Here is a 15,277-nt window from a genome sequence, read left to right on the forward strand (position 1 = left end):
GGTAGCACAGTCAAGCAGGGCCTTATAGCAACACTGGGCTGTAAGCGATCGGCAAAAACAAACAAACAAACAGAAATACTGCTCAGAGTTATCGGTGTGATCTTTCTATATAGACGCATACATCGTTTTCTGCACACGCTCGGGCAGGCGCACTACACGGCGTACCACGTTTTAACGCATACCGCAAAATAACACGACACCGGTTGCAAATTCTGATGGGGAGGCATATTGTGACGGTACACATGCACCGAATGTGTATAAAAAGAAAGCAGGCAGCGCACATTAAAAATATTAAAAAAAACAGCTTATTATAAATATACAGTACTTATGGGCACAGTACAGTAGATCCAAATATTCAATATATGATTTACACGCATGCATTGTTTGGCAAAGCATGTAATAATAATAATAATAATAATAATAATAATAATAATAATAATAATAATAATAATAATAATAATAATAATCGTGGTAGCGCGTTGCTGTTCCTGTTTTTCCAGCCCCTGCTGCTTCAGCAGCCTGCGTCTTTAAGAGCTGCGTTTGAAATAAAGCCGACCTGGAGGAGCCGTGACGTGTTCATGAAATCATTCGCAAGTGAACCGAGCTGGCCGGACAGCGCAGTGTGCCGACTTTACCACGTTGGATAGAGTATGGGACAGAAGACGTGAACACAAACAACTGGACTTGATGTCATTTTCTTTCTTGTATCTTTTGTTGTTGCTGAAAAGAGATTTGATATTTTCGTGAGAGGATATTGGATTTCCCGTGCAGATTGTACATGATATATTCAGCACAGAAGGGTTTCTTATGAAGCACAAATACATTTTTAAGAATTGAATAACAGCTGCTTACTGACTGCCAAACCTTTTTAATATTTATTATTATTATTATTTTATTTTTGATCTGGTCTCTGGGTGTATTCAAACTCATCCAGTAAGAACAAAGGTGTTTGAAAAACAAGTTAGACTGGAACTGAAATTCGGGAAGAATTGAAACTACCAAGAAGATACGTCTACTGACTGTCATACTGAGTACAAACTAAACTCCAGCAGCGCCAAGTCGCTACTTCAGTTCTGAAACTAAACTCTAGCAGCACCAAGTCGATACTTCAGTTCTGAAACTAAACTCTAGCAGCGCGCTAAGGAATTCTGTTGCCAGCTTCAAACGGTCATGCTTCGCTTCGTATGAACGTCGCGGGATACAACCTTGTGGGGTTTCAGCTTCAAAAGGAACAGTAAGTTTTGTTTTTTTTTTAGTGTGGGAACAAAGCAGTTTTGTGGTTACTAAGGGTACTTAATAGTTTTCTGAAAAGCAAAGAAAAAAGTTAGAACCATCAATAAAAGTTTGGAATTCCATCTGGATCCTTGGCTTCGTTGATGTTGACGTTTACACACGGCACTTTGGCAGTAGATAGTTCTGCTTTTTTAAGTTTTGGATTTCTGAACTTGGTCCCAGATTAAATTTGCCCCGGTGTTGTCCCGTGGCACTGTGACCGGGTCTCACAAGCGCCACCATGCTGCGCAATGGAAACGCTCAAGAAAACCCGACCCAGACCGAAGCAGATGGAAATGCCCTCTCAGAGCCCGCGACCAGCCCCACACATTTCCCCCTCCCCAACTACCCCAAACTGGAGATCAAAAAGAACGCCGTGACTGACGACTTCAAAGTCTCCAGCCGGGTCCTGGGGCTGGGCATCAATGGAAAAGTACTGGAGTGCTACAGCAAGAAAACCGGGGAGAAGTGCGCGCTGAAGGTAAGGGAGTGTGCACCTGAGAGTGATGCTGTCTAAACGCAACGCTTACCAGACAGGGGCTGTTTGCATAAACCCCCGGAGTTTAGTACCACTTTACATGAAGTGACTGCAGCGTAGCAGTTTCTTAGTAAATCCTTGTGTACTCACACACGGTTACAATGTTATTATTCATAGTCACAAACATCTATATGTAAGCACACATTGTATCAGGAAAGGGTTAGGGTTATATTGTGAAGTACATTGTAACTACGCATAGTAACATTGCAACACTAAGTAACTACTCTGTAAATGCACAGTAATCAGAGACACTTCATGTAACCTGTTACCCAAGTGTTACGTTCAAGTCTAGGGTATTGTCTTCAATATACAATGTTTCCCTTAACTAAGTATTGTCTTCTGTGTGTTCAGCTGCTTTTTGCAACACTCCAGATGCAGTTAAAGGGAAAGCTTCTTGTCTCAGTGTGGAGGTCTGCAGTGCTTTCCTCGTCTGTGACAGGCCTGCCCAGTGTGGAGGTCTACAGTGCTTTCCTCGTCTGTGACAGGCCTGCCCAGTGTGGAGGTCTGCAGTGCTTTCCTCCTCTGTGACAGGCCTGCCCAGTGTGGAGGTCTGCAGTGCTTTCCTCCTCTGTGACAGGCCTGCCCAGTGTGGAGGTCTGCAGTGCTTTCCTCGTCTGTGACAGGCCTGCCCAGTGTGGAGGTCTGCAGTGCTTTCCTCCTCTGTGACAGGCCTGCCCAGTGTGGAGGTCTGCAGTGCTTTCCTCGTCTGTGACAGGCCTGCCCAGTGTGGAGGTCTACAGTGCTTTCCTCCTCTGTGACAGGCCTGCCCAGTGTGGAGGTCTGCAGTGCTTTCCTCCTCTGTGACAGGCCTGCCCAGGATGTGATTGTGCAGATGCACACACGCACACGCACACACACACACACACACACAGACACGCACACACCAGCTTCCTGGAAATGCTGTGCGTGGCCCCTGGCTGGAGCAGGTGTCTGCTGAGATAAGTACCTCGGACACATCTCATCTTCTTAGAATGATCCCAGAGTATTATCAGTGACTGATCAGCAAAGCCTCTTAGGCATGTTTCAGAAATAGTGTACAGTGTCCTGGCTGTGCAGCAGCATTCTGCACAGCCACAAGGGACGTGTTTCCAAAGCATTTCCTCCGTTTTTGAAAAGGGAAAAAATCATGTTAATGTTACAAAATAAAAAAATAAACGCCTTTCAAGTCCTTGAGAGAGCTGGAGATATAGAATGGGGTTGTCTGGTTCTAGTTTTGCAGAATGATCAGGTGTTTTATGGCCCATAGCGTGCTGCCGACAGTTGCAATGTGGCAGCTTGCTGCACTGTGCTGAGGAGTGATTCGGAAACGATTTCATTCCTGGCACTGCGGTGGTAATGTTGTTTTATTTAGGAAATACGGTAACGCTTGGTAACCCACAATTTCTGAATATTGCCGTCATAAACTAATTTCACTGGTGATCTTTGCAGAACCATCTTTTAGATAACACTTGCCCAGTTCACAGGTCTCTAAGTCAGATATTCTAATATCATCACACACATAACAGTATTGATGTCTTCCTGACTCAAAGCACAGCCACACACTGAGCAGCAAACTGTGAAAGACTCCTAAGAGAGGCATCCCCCCCCCCCCTGCCCCCTCAAATACAATGTGATCAATATAAGAGTGAAGGGAATCAGCTCGCCAGGGTTATTTAGTTTAAAGGAGATGGAAGAGCTGGCTGCTGATGCTGCCAAGCTCCTCGTTAATTAATTATTTAATATACATCGTAATAGATGGCTGGATCATTCTACAGCCGTAATTCACAATGTTCGGAGGAAGTCCGTGACTTCATCTGGAAACTTAATTGAATGACTTCCTGGAGTCAGATGCTCAGTCAAGCACTCTCACCCCTGTGCAGACGCGCTGGCTCAGATTTGTCAAAGCGTTTATGCCACAGCAACTCAACCCAAATCTCTGTGCTGTGATTTGAGCTCCTCCACTGCTGGAAGTCTCAGCATCCGATTCCTCGAGCCCAGTTTGACCCAAATTGTTTTCCGAGCACATGTGGGTCATCATTCGAAAACTGTATAATTCTCACCTGTTTATCATAGTAAAAGAATAACAGGGTGTAGTAAAGCATATTTAAAAACTATGGTAAAAGCATAGTAAAGACTGGTGGTACACTGACGAATGCTGTCATCTGCGATTTTAGCACAAACAGTATTTCGTAATATGAAGCTAGCTATGGTCAGCCTCCAGGAAGTGTTGCATAAGTTCAGTGAAAGCTGTTGCTTGGCAGTGGCAGTTGAGTGTCTGGGTTTGGGTGCAGTGAGGCTCACAGTGAGTTTGGGGATGGATGCTGCCTGGCTCAGTTTGCCCTTCCAGTTTCTGTGTGTCTCGTAGTTCACAGATCTTCTGGTTCACTTTCTGCGTTTTAACCCATTCAAGCTCAGTCTCCCTTATAAAAGTGTCCTATACTAAAAGCATAGCAAAGTGTACTAAATCACAGAGAGAGGTAGGATAAACATATTAATAAACATGGCATAGTAAAACCATGGTAAAGGCATGGGGGAAAACTGCAGAAATACTGTGGTAAACTTTTGTAAGGATTCCACTGTGCTGTAGCGATAAGGCATGACTAATTTACTTAGGTAAAAGAATGCCACTATAAACCACACTTCCTCTCAGTAAACACACCGGGGTCATATTTTACTTCAGTCACATTTGTTTTCACATTGGGGCTAGATTCTCAAAGCTGTTTACCCCAATCCAGGACTGAGCGACTCAGACGTTTCATTTAGGGGGTTGTAAAAAGTATTAAGTTGTCTTTGTAGGCTCACTCACAGACTCTCTGTGTGACCCTGAGCAAGTCACTGAACCTCCTTGTGCTCCGTCTTTCAGGTGAGACAGTGTTGTAAGTGACTCTGCAGCTGATGCATAGTTCACACACCCTAGTCTCTGTAAGTCGCCTTGGATAAATACATCTGCTAAATAAACTAATAATAATAATAATAATAATAATAATAATAATAATAATATTACTAGTCCAGTATAATTGTGTTGACTGAAATACCCAACACAACGTTGAGCACACAAGTGGCACGCAACACAGACACAACTGCATCCCAGGACTCGGAGCGAAAGACAAGATTACTGCTTCATTCAGTTTCTCATCTGTCAGGCCGCTGCGGGCAGGAAATGCAGCTTTGGAAAGGAGTGACTCAGACACTTTAGTGTAAAGTGTATATTCTATAAATAGCTCCATTATATGTGCTGCTCCGAGTCATAACATTTCATTTATTAATAACATGAGCAAGGTGTTGGCAAGAAAAAGCCAGTTCTTTGAGGAATGTACCAAGAGGAATGTGAACTACGAGCTGCTTTTAGGATAGATTAGATCAAGCAGTAATAAAGAACAGTGATGGGCACAGACTGGCACAGCTCTTATAAAAGCCAGTTGTTTGAGGAATGCACCAAGAGGAAGGTGAACTACGAGCTGCTTTTAGGATAGATTAGATCAAGCAGTAATAAAGAACAGTGATGGGCACAGACTGGCACAGCTCTTATAAAAGTTTGCCACAGGATTTGTGCAGTTTCTCCCATGTTTTTGTTATTCTATGCATGTACCATAGTTTACCCTGTCGTTGTGCTTCATTACACTTTGCTCTTTTTTAACTACGATAATTGTTTATAAAAGAAAGTAGCACACTTTGTGATTCTGCAATTCTGCAATTTAAAACCACTGCACTTTGATTACAGTGATAGAAATGAAGCTCTTCCAGGCTGTACTGTGGCACCACACATGGAGGTAACCAGCTCAGGCGTGCCTAAACTCCAACTGAAACCTGGAGTGGCTGTGAAAGAGTTGTATTTCTTGGTGCAGTTTAATGGATTCTGTTGCAATGTAGGTACAGAACAGAAAACAGAGAAATAAACAAACACTGAAAAATCTACCCCCAGTGCTGGCTATAGGCTATAGCTGTAGATGTGCTGCTCTGATGTAGTCTGTTCTGTAGGGTATAGCTGTAGTGCTGCTCTGATGTAGTCTGTTCTGTAGGGTATAGCTGTAGTGCTGCTCTGATGTAGTCTGTTCTGTAGGGTATAGCTGTAGATGTGCTGCTCTGATGTAGTCTGTTCTGTAGGGTATAGCTGTAGTGCTGCTCTGATGTAGTCTGTTCTGTAGGGTATAGCTGTAGTGCTGCTCTGATGTAGTCTGTTCTGTAGGGTATAGCTGTAGTGCTGCTCTGATGTAGTCTGTTCTGTAGGGTATAGCTGTAGATGTGCTGCTCTGATGTAGTCTGTTCTGTAGGGTATAGCTGTAGTGCTGCTCTGATGTAGTCTGTTCTGTAGGGTATAGCTGTAGTGCTGCTCTGATGTAGTCTGTTCTGTAGGGTATAGCTGTAGTGCTGCTCTGATGTAGTCTGTTCTGTAGGGTATAGCTGTAGTGCTGCTCTGATATAGTCTGTTCTGTAGGGTATAGCTGTAGTGCTGCTCTGATGTAGTCTGCTCTGTAGATCACTTATGTTCTAAAGGCAACAGTTTGGTTGGATTAGCCTGATGATTCAGTCCTCAAAGAAAGGCAAACAGGATTCTGTGAGTGACCCCAGTGTGCAGAATGCTGTCACCCATTGACAGAATGACCTTTCTCATGGCAATGCCTCTCTCCTGTTCTGTGTGGGCTACAGGGCAGCAGTGGATTACTGTAATGTCATTGTGAAGCAGCAGCAGCCTGGTCATGGTATCAGGGCCAGTGGAAAGTGTGGGTGGATCAGCGCTGTCTGCTGGTGTCTGTGGTATTCACACCCCCACAGAGGGGCTGTGAGAACCAGGGTTAGCGGAAGAGATACAATCGGCAGAGCCCTTCTTAAGTCTTATAGTCTTAGTCTTATAGTATATTATATTTATACAAGATGTGCGTAGCCCCGTGTACACCCTCAATGTCAAAGGGACAAAGGGAACAGACAGGGAAGCTCCTATTGGAACAGATGGGCGTGTCGAAATAACGAGACAGCAACAAACGCGTCCTGGTTTAATGAGGAGGCTCACAGCAATGGGATCAGTCTAAGAGATGCACAGTCTTTAACACTTTAATCAGCTCTGTCACACTTTAACACAGCACAGCGTGTTCATCACTGTGCTACTCAAAGGAAACCCACAAGGGAATAATGTGCAATGACGCAGTAAACCAGAACGACATGTACAGCTCAGTGTTTAAATCAAGCCCATTAACAAATACAATATATAGAGCAAGGCTTTCAGGTCTTCACTACAAATCCCAATCTTACCATAAGGAACGACGTAAACATTTTAACAAAAGAGATCAGCGATGAAAAGGAAGACGAAACTAAATGTGATTGTTTTATTTTGTTACTGTACAAAATGACATCCTATGCTAGACACATGACCCCCCCAAAACCAGCACTCTGCTCCTGGATAATCCAATTCCCGGGACCTGTCAGCGGATCTCTTGCAGTGTAATGCCTGGCTAATCGGATCAGGCTGAGGGAACAGGTGTGCCTCGTACCCATCAGTGAACGACCGCAGGCCAGCTCCACTGAACTGGAGAAAGGGCTACTGCAGTATGAAGCTGAGGGAACACAACGCTGCTCTTTCAGGAACCGCGGCGTGAAACCTGGTTCCAGGAGACCGGGAGACCTAGTTTGAAGTAACTTTGCTGTATCGAACCCCACGTCTCCCCTGGTGTGCCGTGCAGTGACCTGAAATCCAGTTTCTTGAAATCAAGTTCCAAGCCACAAAGTGGCTTTGTGTTCTATGAGCTTCACAGTGCCCTTACAAAGGTTTATAATGAGTCAGCTGGAGAAAGGTTTACAGTGGCAAATTGTAATAAAGCATAGCATTAACATGATAAGGCATATTCAAGCACAGTAAAGCACTGAGGGGTGTAGTAAAAACATGTTCCAAAAACTACGGCAGACTATGATGAATATACAGTACGGTAGAAGCATGTGTAACAGTGTGACCCTGCGGGTGTATCAGTGTGACCCTGCGTGTGTAACAGTGTGACCCTGCATGTGTATCAGTGTGACCCTGCGGGTGTAACAGTGTGACCCTGCGTGTGTATCAGTGTGACCCTGCGTGTGTATGAGTGTGACCCTGCGGGTGTATCAGTGTGACCCTGCGGGTGTAACAGTGTGACCCTGCGTGTGTATCAGTGTGACCCTGCATGTGTAACAGTGTGACCCTGCGGGTGTAACAGTGTGACGTTGCGTGTGTAACAGTGTGACGCTGCGTGTGTAACAGTGTGACCCTGCGGGTGTAACAGTGTGACCCTGCACACTGCAAATGGAATGGTTTAATTGTTCATTTTCTCGTGTGTGTGTGTGTGAGTTTGGGGTCCTTGTGATGAAAGGCGCTATAGGAATATGCATTGCTGTTTCTGTCCTGCCTCCATGCCTGGTGATACAGTAAAGGCTGCAGAGGCCGGCATAGCTTCCAAGAATTCTCTGTAGAGAGACACATGCTGGAATTCAGAACCTGCTTCTATTCCTAGAACACAGAATGAACTCTATCTGCCTCTCGTCGTCCCACGTCAATTGCACCGACAGGACCATAAGACCAGACAGCTGTGTCTGGGGGAGGAGAGGGGGGGAGCGACTGGAGGTTTCAGGGTCACGGGCAGCCAGTGGAACTAATGAAAACTGACACTCTACTGCAAAGGTTTCTGCTTAATATTCAAGTGGGCATCTGCCCTTATAAACGTTTACCACTGTATTTCTGTACGGTATGTCTGCAGTATTTCCTCATACTTTTCCCATGGTTTAACTACGTGTTTACCACAGTTTACCCCATAGTTTGCAATGCTTGCCTATGATTGTAACAGCATGTATTTAAAGAGATGTTCCAGACAATGTAATTAAATCTGCAAGTCCGTACAGAGTTAAGTGCTGTGCAGTTGAGCGGTGTAGCTACAGTGTAGGTAGGTGACAGGCCTGTGCTCCGCAGGGTCTCCACAGTGTAGCTTGGTGACGTGTCTCTGAATCGCTCCCTCCCTGCAGATCCTGCACGACAGCCCGAAGGCTCGGCGCGAGGTGGAGCTGCACTGGAGAGTGTCCGGCGGGCCCCACGTGGTGAGGATCATCAACCTGTACGAGAACATGCACCATGGCAACAAGTGCCTCCTCATCGTCATGGAGTGGTAGGTGCAGCGGGGGAGTATCATCTCAACATCCACACCCCCTTCACAAGAGTATCATCTTACCCTTCACACCCCCTTCACAAGAGTATCATCTCAACATCCACACCCCCTTCACAAGAGTATCATCTCAACATGCACACCCCCTTCACAAGAGTATCATCTTACCCTTCACACCCCCTTCACAAGAGTATCATCTCAACATCCACACCCCCTTCACAAGAGTATCATCTCAACATCCACACCCCCTTCACAAGAGTATCATCTCAACATCCACACCCCCTTCACAAGAGTATCATCTTACCCTTCACACCCCCTTCACAAGAGTATCATCTCAACATCCACACCCCCTTCACAAGAGTATCATCTTACCCTTCACACCCCCTTCACAAGAGTATCATCTCAACATCCACACCCCCTTCACAAGAGTATCATCTCAACATCCACACCCCCTTCACAAGAGTATCATCTTACCCTTCACACCCCCTTCACAAGAGTATCATCTCAACATCCACACCCCCTTCACAAGAGTATCATCTTACCCTTCACACCCCCTTCACAAGAGTATCATCTCAACATCCACACCCCCTTCACAAGAGTATCATCTCAACATCCACACCCCCTTCACAAGAGTATCATCTCAACATCCACACTCCCCTTCTAGAGGTATCTTGGGATGCCAGGCTGACCGTGTGAAGTGTGATCATTCATCCGGTCAATTACAGTTCTTTCTGTCTTACTTTGCATGTGCTCTTCTCTTTCAGCATGGAGGGAGGGGAGCTGTTCAGCAGGATCCAGGCTCGGGGAGACCAAGCGTTCACTGAAAGGGGTACGTTTAATAAACAACAGACAGTAATGTATTTCCCTTCTTTCATTCGATTTGGATTTGTCAGCACTGGCACTAGTCATCCCGAGCAGTGTCTTCAATACTGAAATCCGTGAAGCGTTTACTGTTGATTGAGCAGACATGCCTCCCTCCTTCTGTTACTGCTGTCACGCTGGAGCAACATGAATCCAGGAGCTGAATGTGGTATCAGATCCGGGAGCAGTTAATGTGGCTTCACTCCCTGTTCTGTTCACACTGGAAACTAATCCCATGCAGTTTAGTTCTCTTCAGTGAAGACACCCTAAACTGGGGTTGACTCTGCACTGCAGTTCTCTGATCTTTGCGTGTGTAAAGCACTGATCACGTCTATTGTGCTTAAAAGTGTAGTGACAGAAAAACACATCCTTCTCTCTCTCGTTGGCATTGCTTCGGCAGGCATTGGGGTTGTTCTGGATCAAATACTGCGGCACGTGAAACCACCTTGTGGCCCCCTAGAGGGCCCTGGCCCCTCGTTTGGTAACCCCTTATTTAAACAGCAGCAGTGTTGCAATTAGACTCTGTTCAGATGGGCGGTGCCTCTGATTGCACATGGCCCTGACCTGGAAGGGAGAGGTTTGTGAGTTTGCATGCTGGAAAATATGTGCCTGATGGAAACACAGTGTCTGTGTGACCTCGGTGCAGAACATCCCACGCTGCAGTCATCAAGGCCCCCCTGTCACACAGTCTGCTCAGGACAGCACCGGCCAGCACTGGAAACTCTGAAGCGTTGGTTATGTGCTTGAGGGCTGAGAGACAGAGGTCTACCCTTCCCACACACACACACACACAGAGCCACAAGCTTTCTGTAAATACACCTACACGTACTGTACATGCAAAACCTAATCTATGGAATTGTGCGTACACAAAAACAGAAGCATTTACCAGCATGTAGTTATCTGCTGTAACTGTGTTAAATTTCATTATATTCCTTCGGAGTCTCTTGGAGAATGAGTGGTTCAATGTTCCCGGTGTTGACTCTCACACAGTACTTCTCTTGTGTCTTCGCTGTTCCTGCAGAGGCGTCGGAAATCATGCGAGATATCGGCACGGCTATCGAGTACCTCCATCTGATGAACATTGCTCACCGAGACGTGAAGGTGCGTGAGAACAGAGACTGTCAGCGTTGTGAAGTCCTAGCTGTCTTCACTGCTGGACTGTAGCCACACTGCGCCCGTCCTTTCTAAGAGGATGCAGCAGTGACAGTAACCCTGCTTTCCTCTTTGCAGCCTGAGAACCTGCTGTACACAGTGAAGGAACAGAACGCTGTTCTCAAGCTCACAGACTTCGGCTTTGCGAAGGAGACCACGATGCACAACTCGCTGCAGACACCCTGTTACACTCCCTATTACGTGGGTGAGTCGCCCCGGGCGTTATTAACCCATTGAGTGCCACTGTTCTGTCTGTTTGAGGACAGGCTACTTTGTAGCTTTCTGGGGCATTTTTAACTGTTAGTTAAATGTTCTCTGTAACTGTATTGTTGTGATAACTTACTCTAATTTTGTTAGCCGAAAAAGTCTAAATGTAATATATCAAATTACTTAAATACAGCTTGTGTTTATTTGGCAGTTATTGGTTAACCTCGCGGATCACCCCAGCCAGTCATGATCCACCGGCTACTCTTAGAATCCTGAAACAATGTGATCGTTTAGTTTCAGTGTAACAATTTTTTTTTTAGTGAACAATTTATTTTCAAGCACCACCCCCCCCATATGAGCCAGCACAAAAATAAATAAATAGTTAGCCACCCCAGGCAGTAAGACCTTCCTGTTGGAGTCAGTTGTCTAGCAGGTAAGTGTCACCTCAGTAGAAGATATTTGTGCTTAGTTTTAGACAGTGTAAACTTCAGGGTGTGTGGAGGATGATACACAAAGGAAACATGTCTGTGACGGACACGCTCTATGAGACACCGTTTGGCCACCAGAGGGCCAAATGCAAAACAGCAGTGTTGCGTGGATTGGGAATGGCCCCGTGCCACTGCACTTTATTGAGTTGTGTCTGTCATGCTCTGCAGCTCCGGAGGTGCTGGGCCCAGAGAAGTACGACAAGTCCTGTGACATGTGGTCTCTGGGAGTCATCATGTACATCCTGTAAGTAGCATCGTCATTCACCGATGAGGAGAAGCAAGCGGGGAATACAGGACGCCAGTGCTACACAAGAGCATCGCAGGGATCTGGCAGTCATGAGGCATGCGCAGTGGAGCTTAGTGTAGGGAGCACACAGAGAGTCGTTCCACACAGCCAGCGGCACTGCCCTCATGAAAGATTCCTATAGCAAAAAAGCACAGCAAAGTGTAACAAAACACAGAGAAAGCACAGCAAAGTGTAACAAAGCACAGAGAAAGCACAGCAAAGTGTAACAAAGCACAGAGAAAGCACAGCAAAGTGTAACAAAGCACAGAGAAAGCACAGCAAAGTGTAACAAAACACAGAGAAAGCACAGCAAAGAGTAACAAAACACAGAGAAAGCACAGCAAAGTGTAACAAAACACAGAGAAAGCAAAGCACATGGTAAAGCATAGGTAAGCATTGTAAAGCCCAGAGAGGTATGGCAAAGTATATTAAAAAAACATGGCAAAGCATGGTAAACTATACTAAATGCATCGTATACTTACTTGATCCTCTCCGTTCCTTCTGGAACATAAGGCTACGACTGTTGACCTCCACAGTGAATATAGTAGAGTTTCTGTGATGTAAAAGGTTTTTACAGGGTGAGTTTGTTGGCCTCCCGCCCAGCCCCTAACCTGGAGGACCAGGGGACTCTTTGTCTGTTATCTATCCTTTGACCTGTCTGGCTTGGGTGACCCTACAAGGGAGTAATGAAACTCCTGCCAGCATAGCTCCGTGGGTCATGCAGACACGCAGGCTTTCACACCACCACAAGGTGGCAGTCTCATTCAGGGAAATGCATAGTATAGCCACGAGGAAAGCATGGGGGGAAAAACTGAAAAATGAGCTTGAAAAAAATACTGTGGTGAACGTTTTATATACAGTTTTAATGGGCCGGGGTCGGTGGTCAGTGTCGGTGCGATGCAGTGCAGTGACCCCCCTGCTTTCCCTGTCCCCCCAGTCTGTGTGGATTCCCTCCCTTCTACTCCAACACGGGCCAGGCCATTTCTCCCGGGATGAAGCGGCGGATCCGCATGGGCCAGTACGAGTTTCCCAACCCAGAGTGGGCGGAAGTCTCGGAGGAAGGTGGGAGAAGGAAACACACGAGGCGCACTGTAACTGAGCGTGTGCTGCAGACAGCCCTACACTGTAACTCAATATACCGCGTCTCATTGTGAAGCTGAGACACCCCACACACAGCCCCCCAAAACAATGTATATCCTCTGCAGCGGTCATTCTCTGAAGATAACTGAGTCTTCTGCTCAGGGCACCTAACTGTCACCGTGGTCAGTTATCAGGTAATGACCGCTGCATCAGACAGTAACGTGTGTGCCTATAGCTGCTGGCTGCTATAATGGAAGGCATGCCTGTAACACAGTCCTGTATCCAGATGCATTCACGTCTCAGTATTTAAAAGACATGCCTGTAACACAGTCCTGTATCCAGATGCATTCACGTCTCAGTATTTAAAAGACATGCCTGTAACACAGTCCTGTATCCAGATGCATTCACGTCTCAGTATTTAAAAGACATGCCTGTAACACAGTCCTGTATCCAGATGCATTCACGTCTCAGTATTTAAAAGACATGCCTGTAACACAGTCCTGTATTCAGATGCATTCACGTCTCAGTATTTAAAAGACATGCCTGTAACACAGTCCTGTATCCAGATGCATTCACGTCTCAGTATTTAAAAGACATGCCTGTAACAAAGTCCTGTATTCAGATGCATTCACGTCTCAGTATTTAAAAGACATGCCTGTAACACAGTCCTGTATTCAGATGCATTCACGTCTCAGTATTTAAAAGACATGCCAGTAACACAGTCCTGTATTCAGATGCATTCACGTCTCAGTATTTAAAAGACATGCCTGTAACACAGTCCTGTATTCAGATGCATTAACGTCTCAGTATTTGAAAGACATGCCTGTAACACAGTCCTGTATCCAGATGCATTCACGTCTCAGTATTTAAAAGACATGCCTGTAACACAGTCCTGTATTCAGATGCATTCACGTCTCAGTATTTAAAAGGCATGCCTGTAACACAGTCCTGTATCCAGATGCATTCACGTCTCAGTATTTAAAAGGCATGCCTGTAACACAGTCCTGTATTCAGATGCATTCACGTCTCAGTATTTAAAAGACATGCCTGTAACACAGTCCTGTATCCAGATGCATTCACGTCTCAGTATTTAAAAACCTCTTCACTTTATTGTACCCTGTTATCCCGTCTCTCTCTGACTCTGCAGCGAAGCAGCTGATTCACCAGTTGTTGAAGACAGACCCCAGTGAGAGAATGGCAATCTCACAGTTCATGAACCACCCCTGGATCAATGTGAGGTTATTGGTTTGCTAGCTTGCATTGCTTTTGTGATCTGTCCTTTGTTTTTTTATGAGCTGCAGCTGTAGGCAGTGTTGTGTGTTGCACAGACTCTCCCTTATAAAAGTTTCCCACAGTAATAGCACAGCAAAGTGAAATAAATCACAATGAAAGCGTTGTTGAGAGCAGCGAGGTATTGTGAAGCATGTTAATAAACACGTCACACCAGGGTAAAGCACGGTGAATGCATAGTGTCAGCATGGGAAAAGCATGGGGGAAATGCAGTGGGAAACTTTTATAAGGGTGATCCTCCAGTGCAGTGATCACCAGACTGCCCAGCCTTCCCTTTTCATCTAGACATCGTGGGCGTCATTTCCAAAGGGTGGAAGTCTGACCTCGTTCTGAACACTTTCTTTGCAGCAGTCGATGGTGGTGCCACCCACACCCCTGCACACAACGAGGGTCCTGCAGGAGGACAGGGAGATGTGGGACGAGGTCAAGGTGAGTGGGGAGAGGGGGGAGACCTTTCTTCATTTACCCAACACCTGTACTCAGTTACGCCGTGGCCAACCACAGGGGGATGTATCGTCTCGTCCAAACAGCCAGGCGATGGACCCTCAAGCCATGGGTGGTTGAGTGCCGATGTCTCGTCTTGTACCACATTTATCAACACAATAGCTCTGATTGGGAGTTGTGTGTTGTTGGGCTCTGTCCCTGTCCCTCTGTCTTGTGACAAGGAGCCGTCCTGCTCTGTGCTTTCAGGAGGAGATGACCAGTGCTTTGGCCACGATGCGCGTCGACTACGACCAGGTCAAGATCAAGGATCTGGACACCTCCAGCAACCCACTGCTCAACAAGCGGAGGAAGAAAGGGGCGGGGGGCAGGGGGGGCTCGTCCACAGTGTGCAACAGCCAGTGAAGACTCCCCCAAACCAAACTGCAGCTCTGCACTGTGCGGGAACGAGCGGATCACAATAGGAAGAACACACTGTGTGTGTGCGTGTGCGTGCGTGTGTGTGTGTGTGGCGGGGGGGGGGGGGGGGGGGGAGGGTGTTCTTGTTGCTGTTGTTTGTCCTTTTACA

The 15,277-nt window shown here is 46.2% G+C and overlaps 1 protein-coding gene across 2 annotated transcripts; it reads left to right on the forward strand.

Moving 5' to 3' along the window:
- Window positions 1-571: 571 nt before the first annotated feature.
- Window positions 572-15,222, forward strand: LOC117963486 (MAP kinase-activated protein kinase 2-like). Of its 2 annotated transcripts, none has more exons than XM_058988246.1 (10): window positions 572-1,753; window positions 8,768-8,907; window positions 9,669-9,733; window positions 10,787-10,866; window positions 10,996-11,122; window positions 11,781-11,856; window positions 12,836-12,960; window positions 14,126-14,211; window positions 14,620-14,697; window positions 14,959-15,222. In XM_058988246.1, exons 1-10 carry the CDS (start codon window positions 1,514-1,516, stop codon window positions 15,112-15,114), a joined length of 1,173 nt encoding a protein of 390 aa, XP_058844229.1. In that variant the 5' UTR covers window positions 572-1,513; the 3' UTR covers window positions 15,115-15,222. The 2 variants fall into 2 exon arrangements, with proteins under 2 accessions (XP_058844229.1, XP_034759615.2); XM_034903724.2 differs by having other exon boundaries at window positions 574-1,753; window positions 14,617-14,697.
- The last annotated feature ends 55 nt before the right edge of the window (window positions 15,223-15,277 follow it).

The sequence above is a fragment of the Acipenser ruthenus genome, chromosome 16 (assembly GCF_902713425.1).
Source record: "Acipenser ruthenus chromosome 16, fAciRut3.2 maternal haplotype, whole genome shotgun sequence".
Lineage (NCBI taxonomy): Eukaryota > Metazoa > Chordata > Actinopteri > Acipenseriformes > Acipenseridae > Acipenser > Acipenser ruthenus.

Coding starts and splice junctions, on each gene's coding strand:
- LOC117963486 (XM_034903724.2), top strand. CDS start 1,514: ATGCTGCGCAATGGAAACGCTCAAGAAAACCCGACCCAGACCGAAGCA. Junction 10,867..10,995: donor TTGCTCACCGAGACGTGAAG/GTGCGTGAGAAC, acceptor TCCTCTTTGCAG/CCTGAGAACCTGCTGTACAC. Junction 11,857..12,835: donor GGAGTCATCATGTACATCCT/GTAAGTAGCATC, acceptor CTGTCCCCCCAG/TCTGTGTGGATTCCCTCCCT.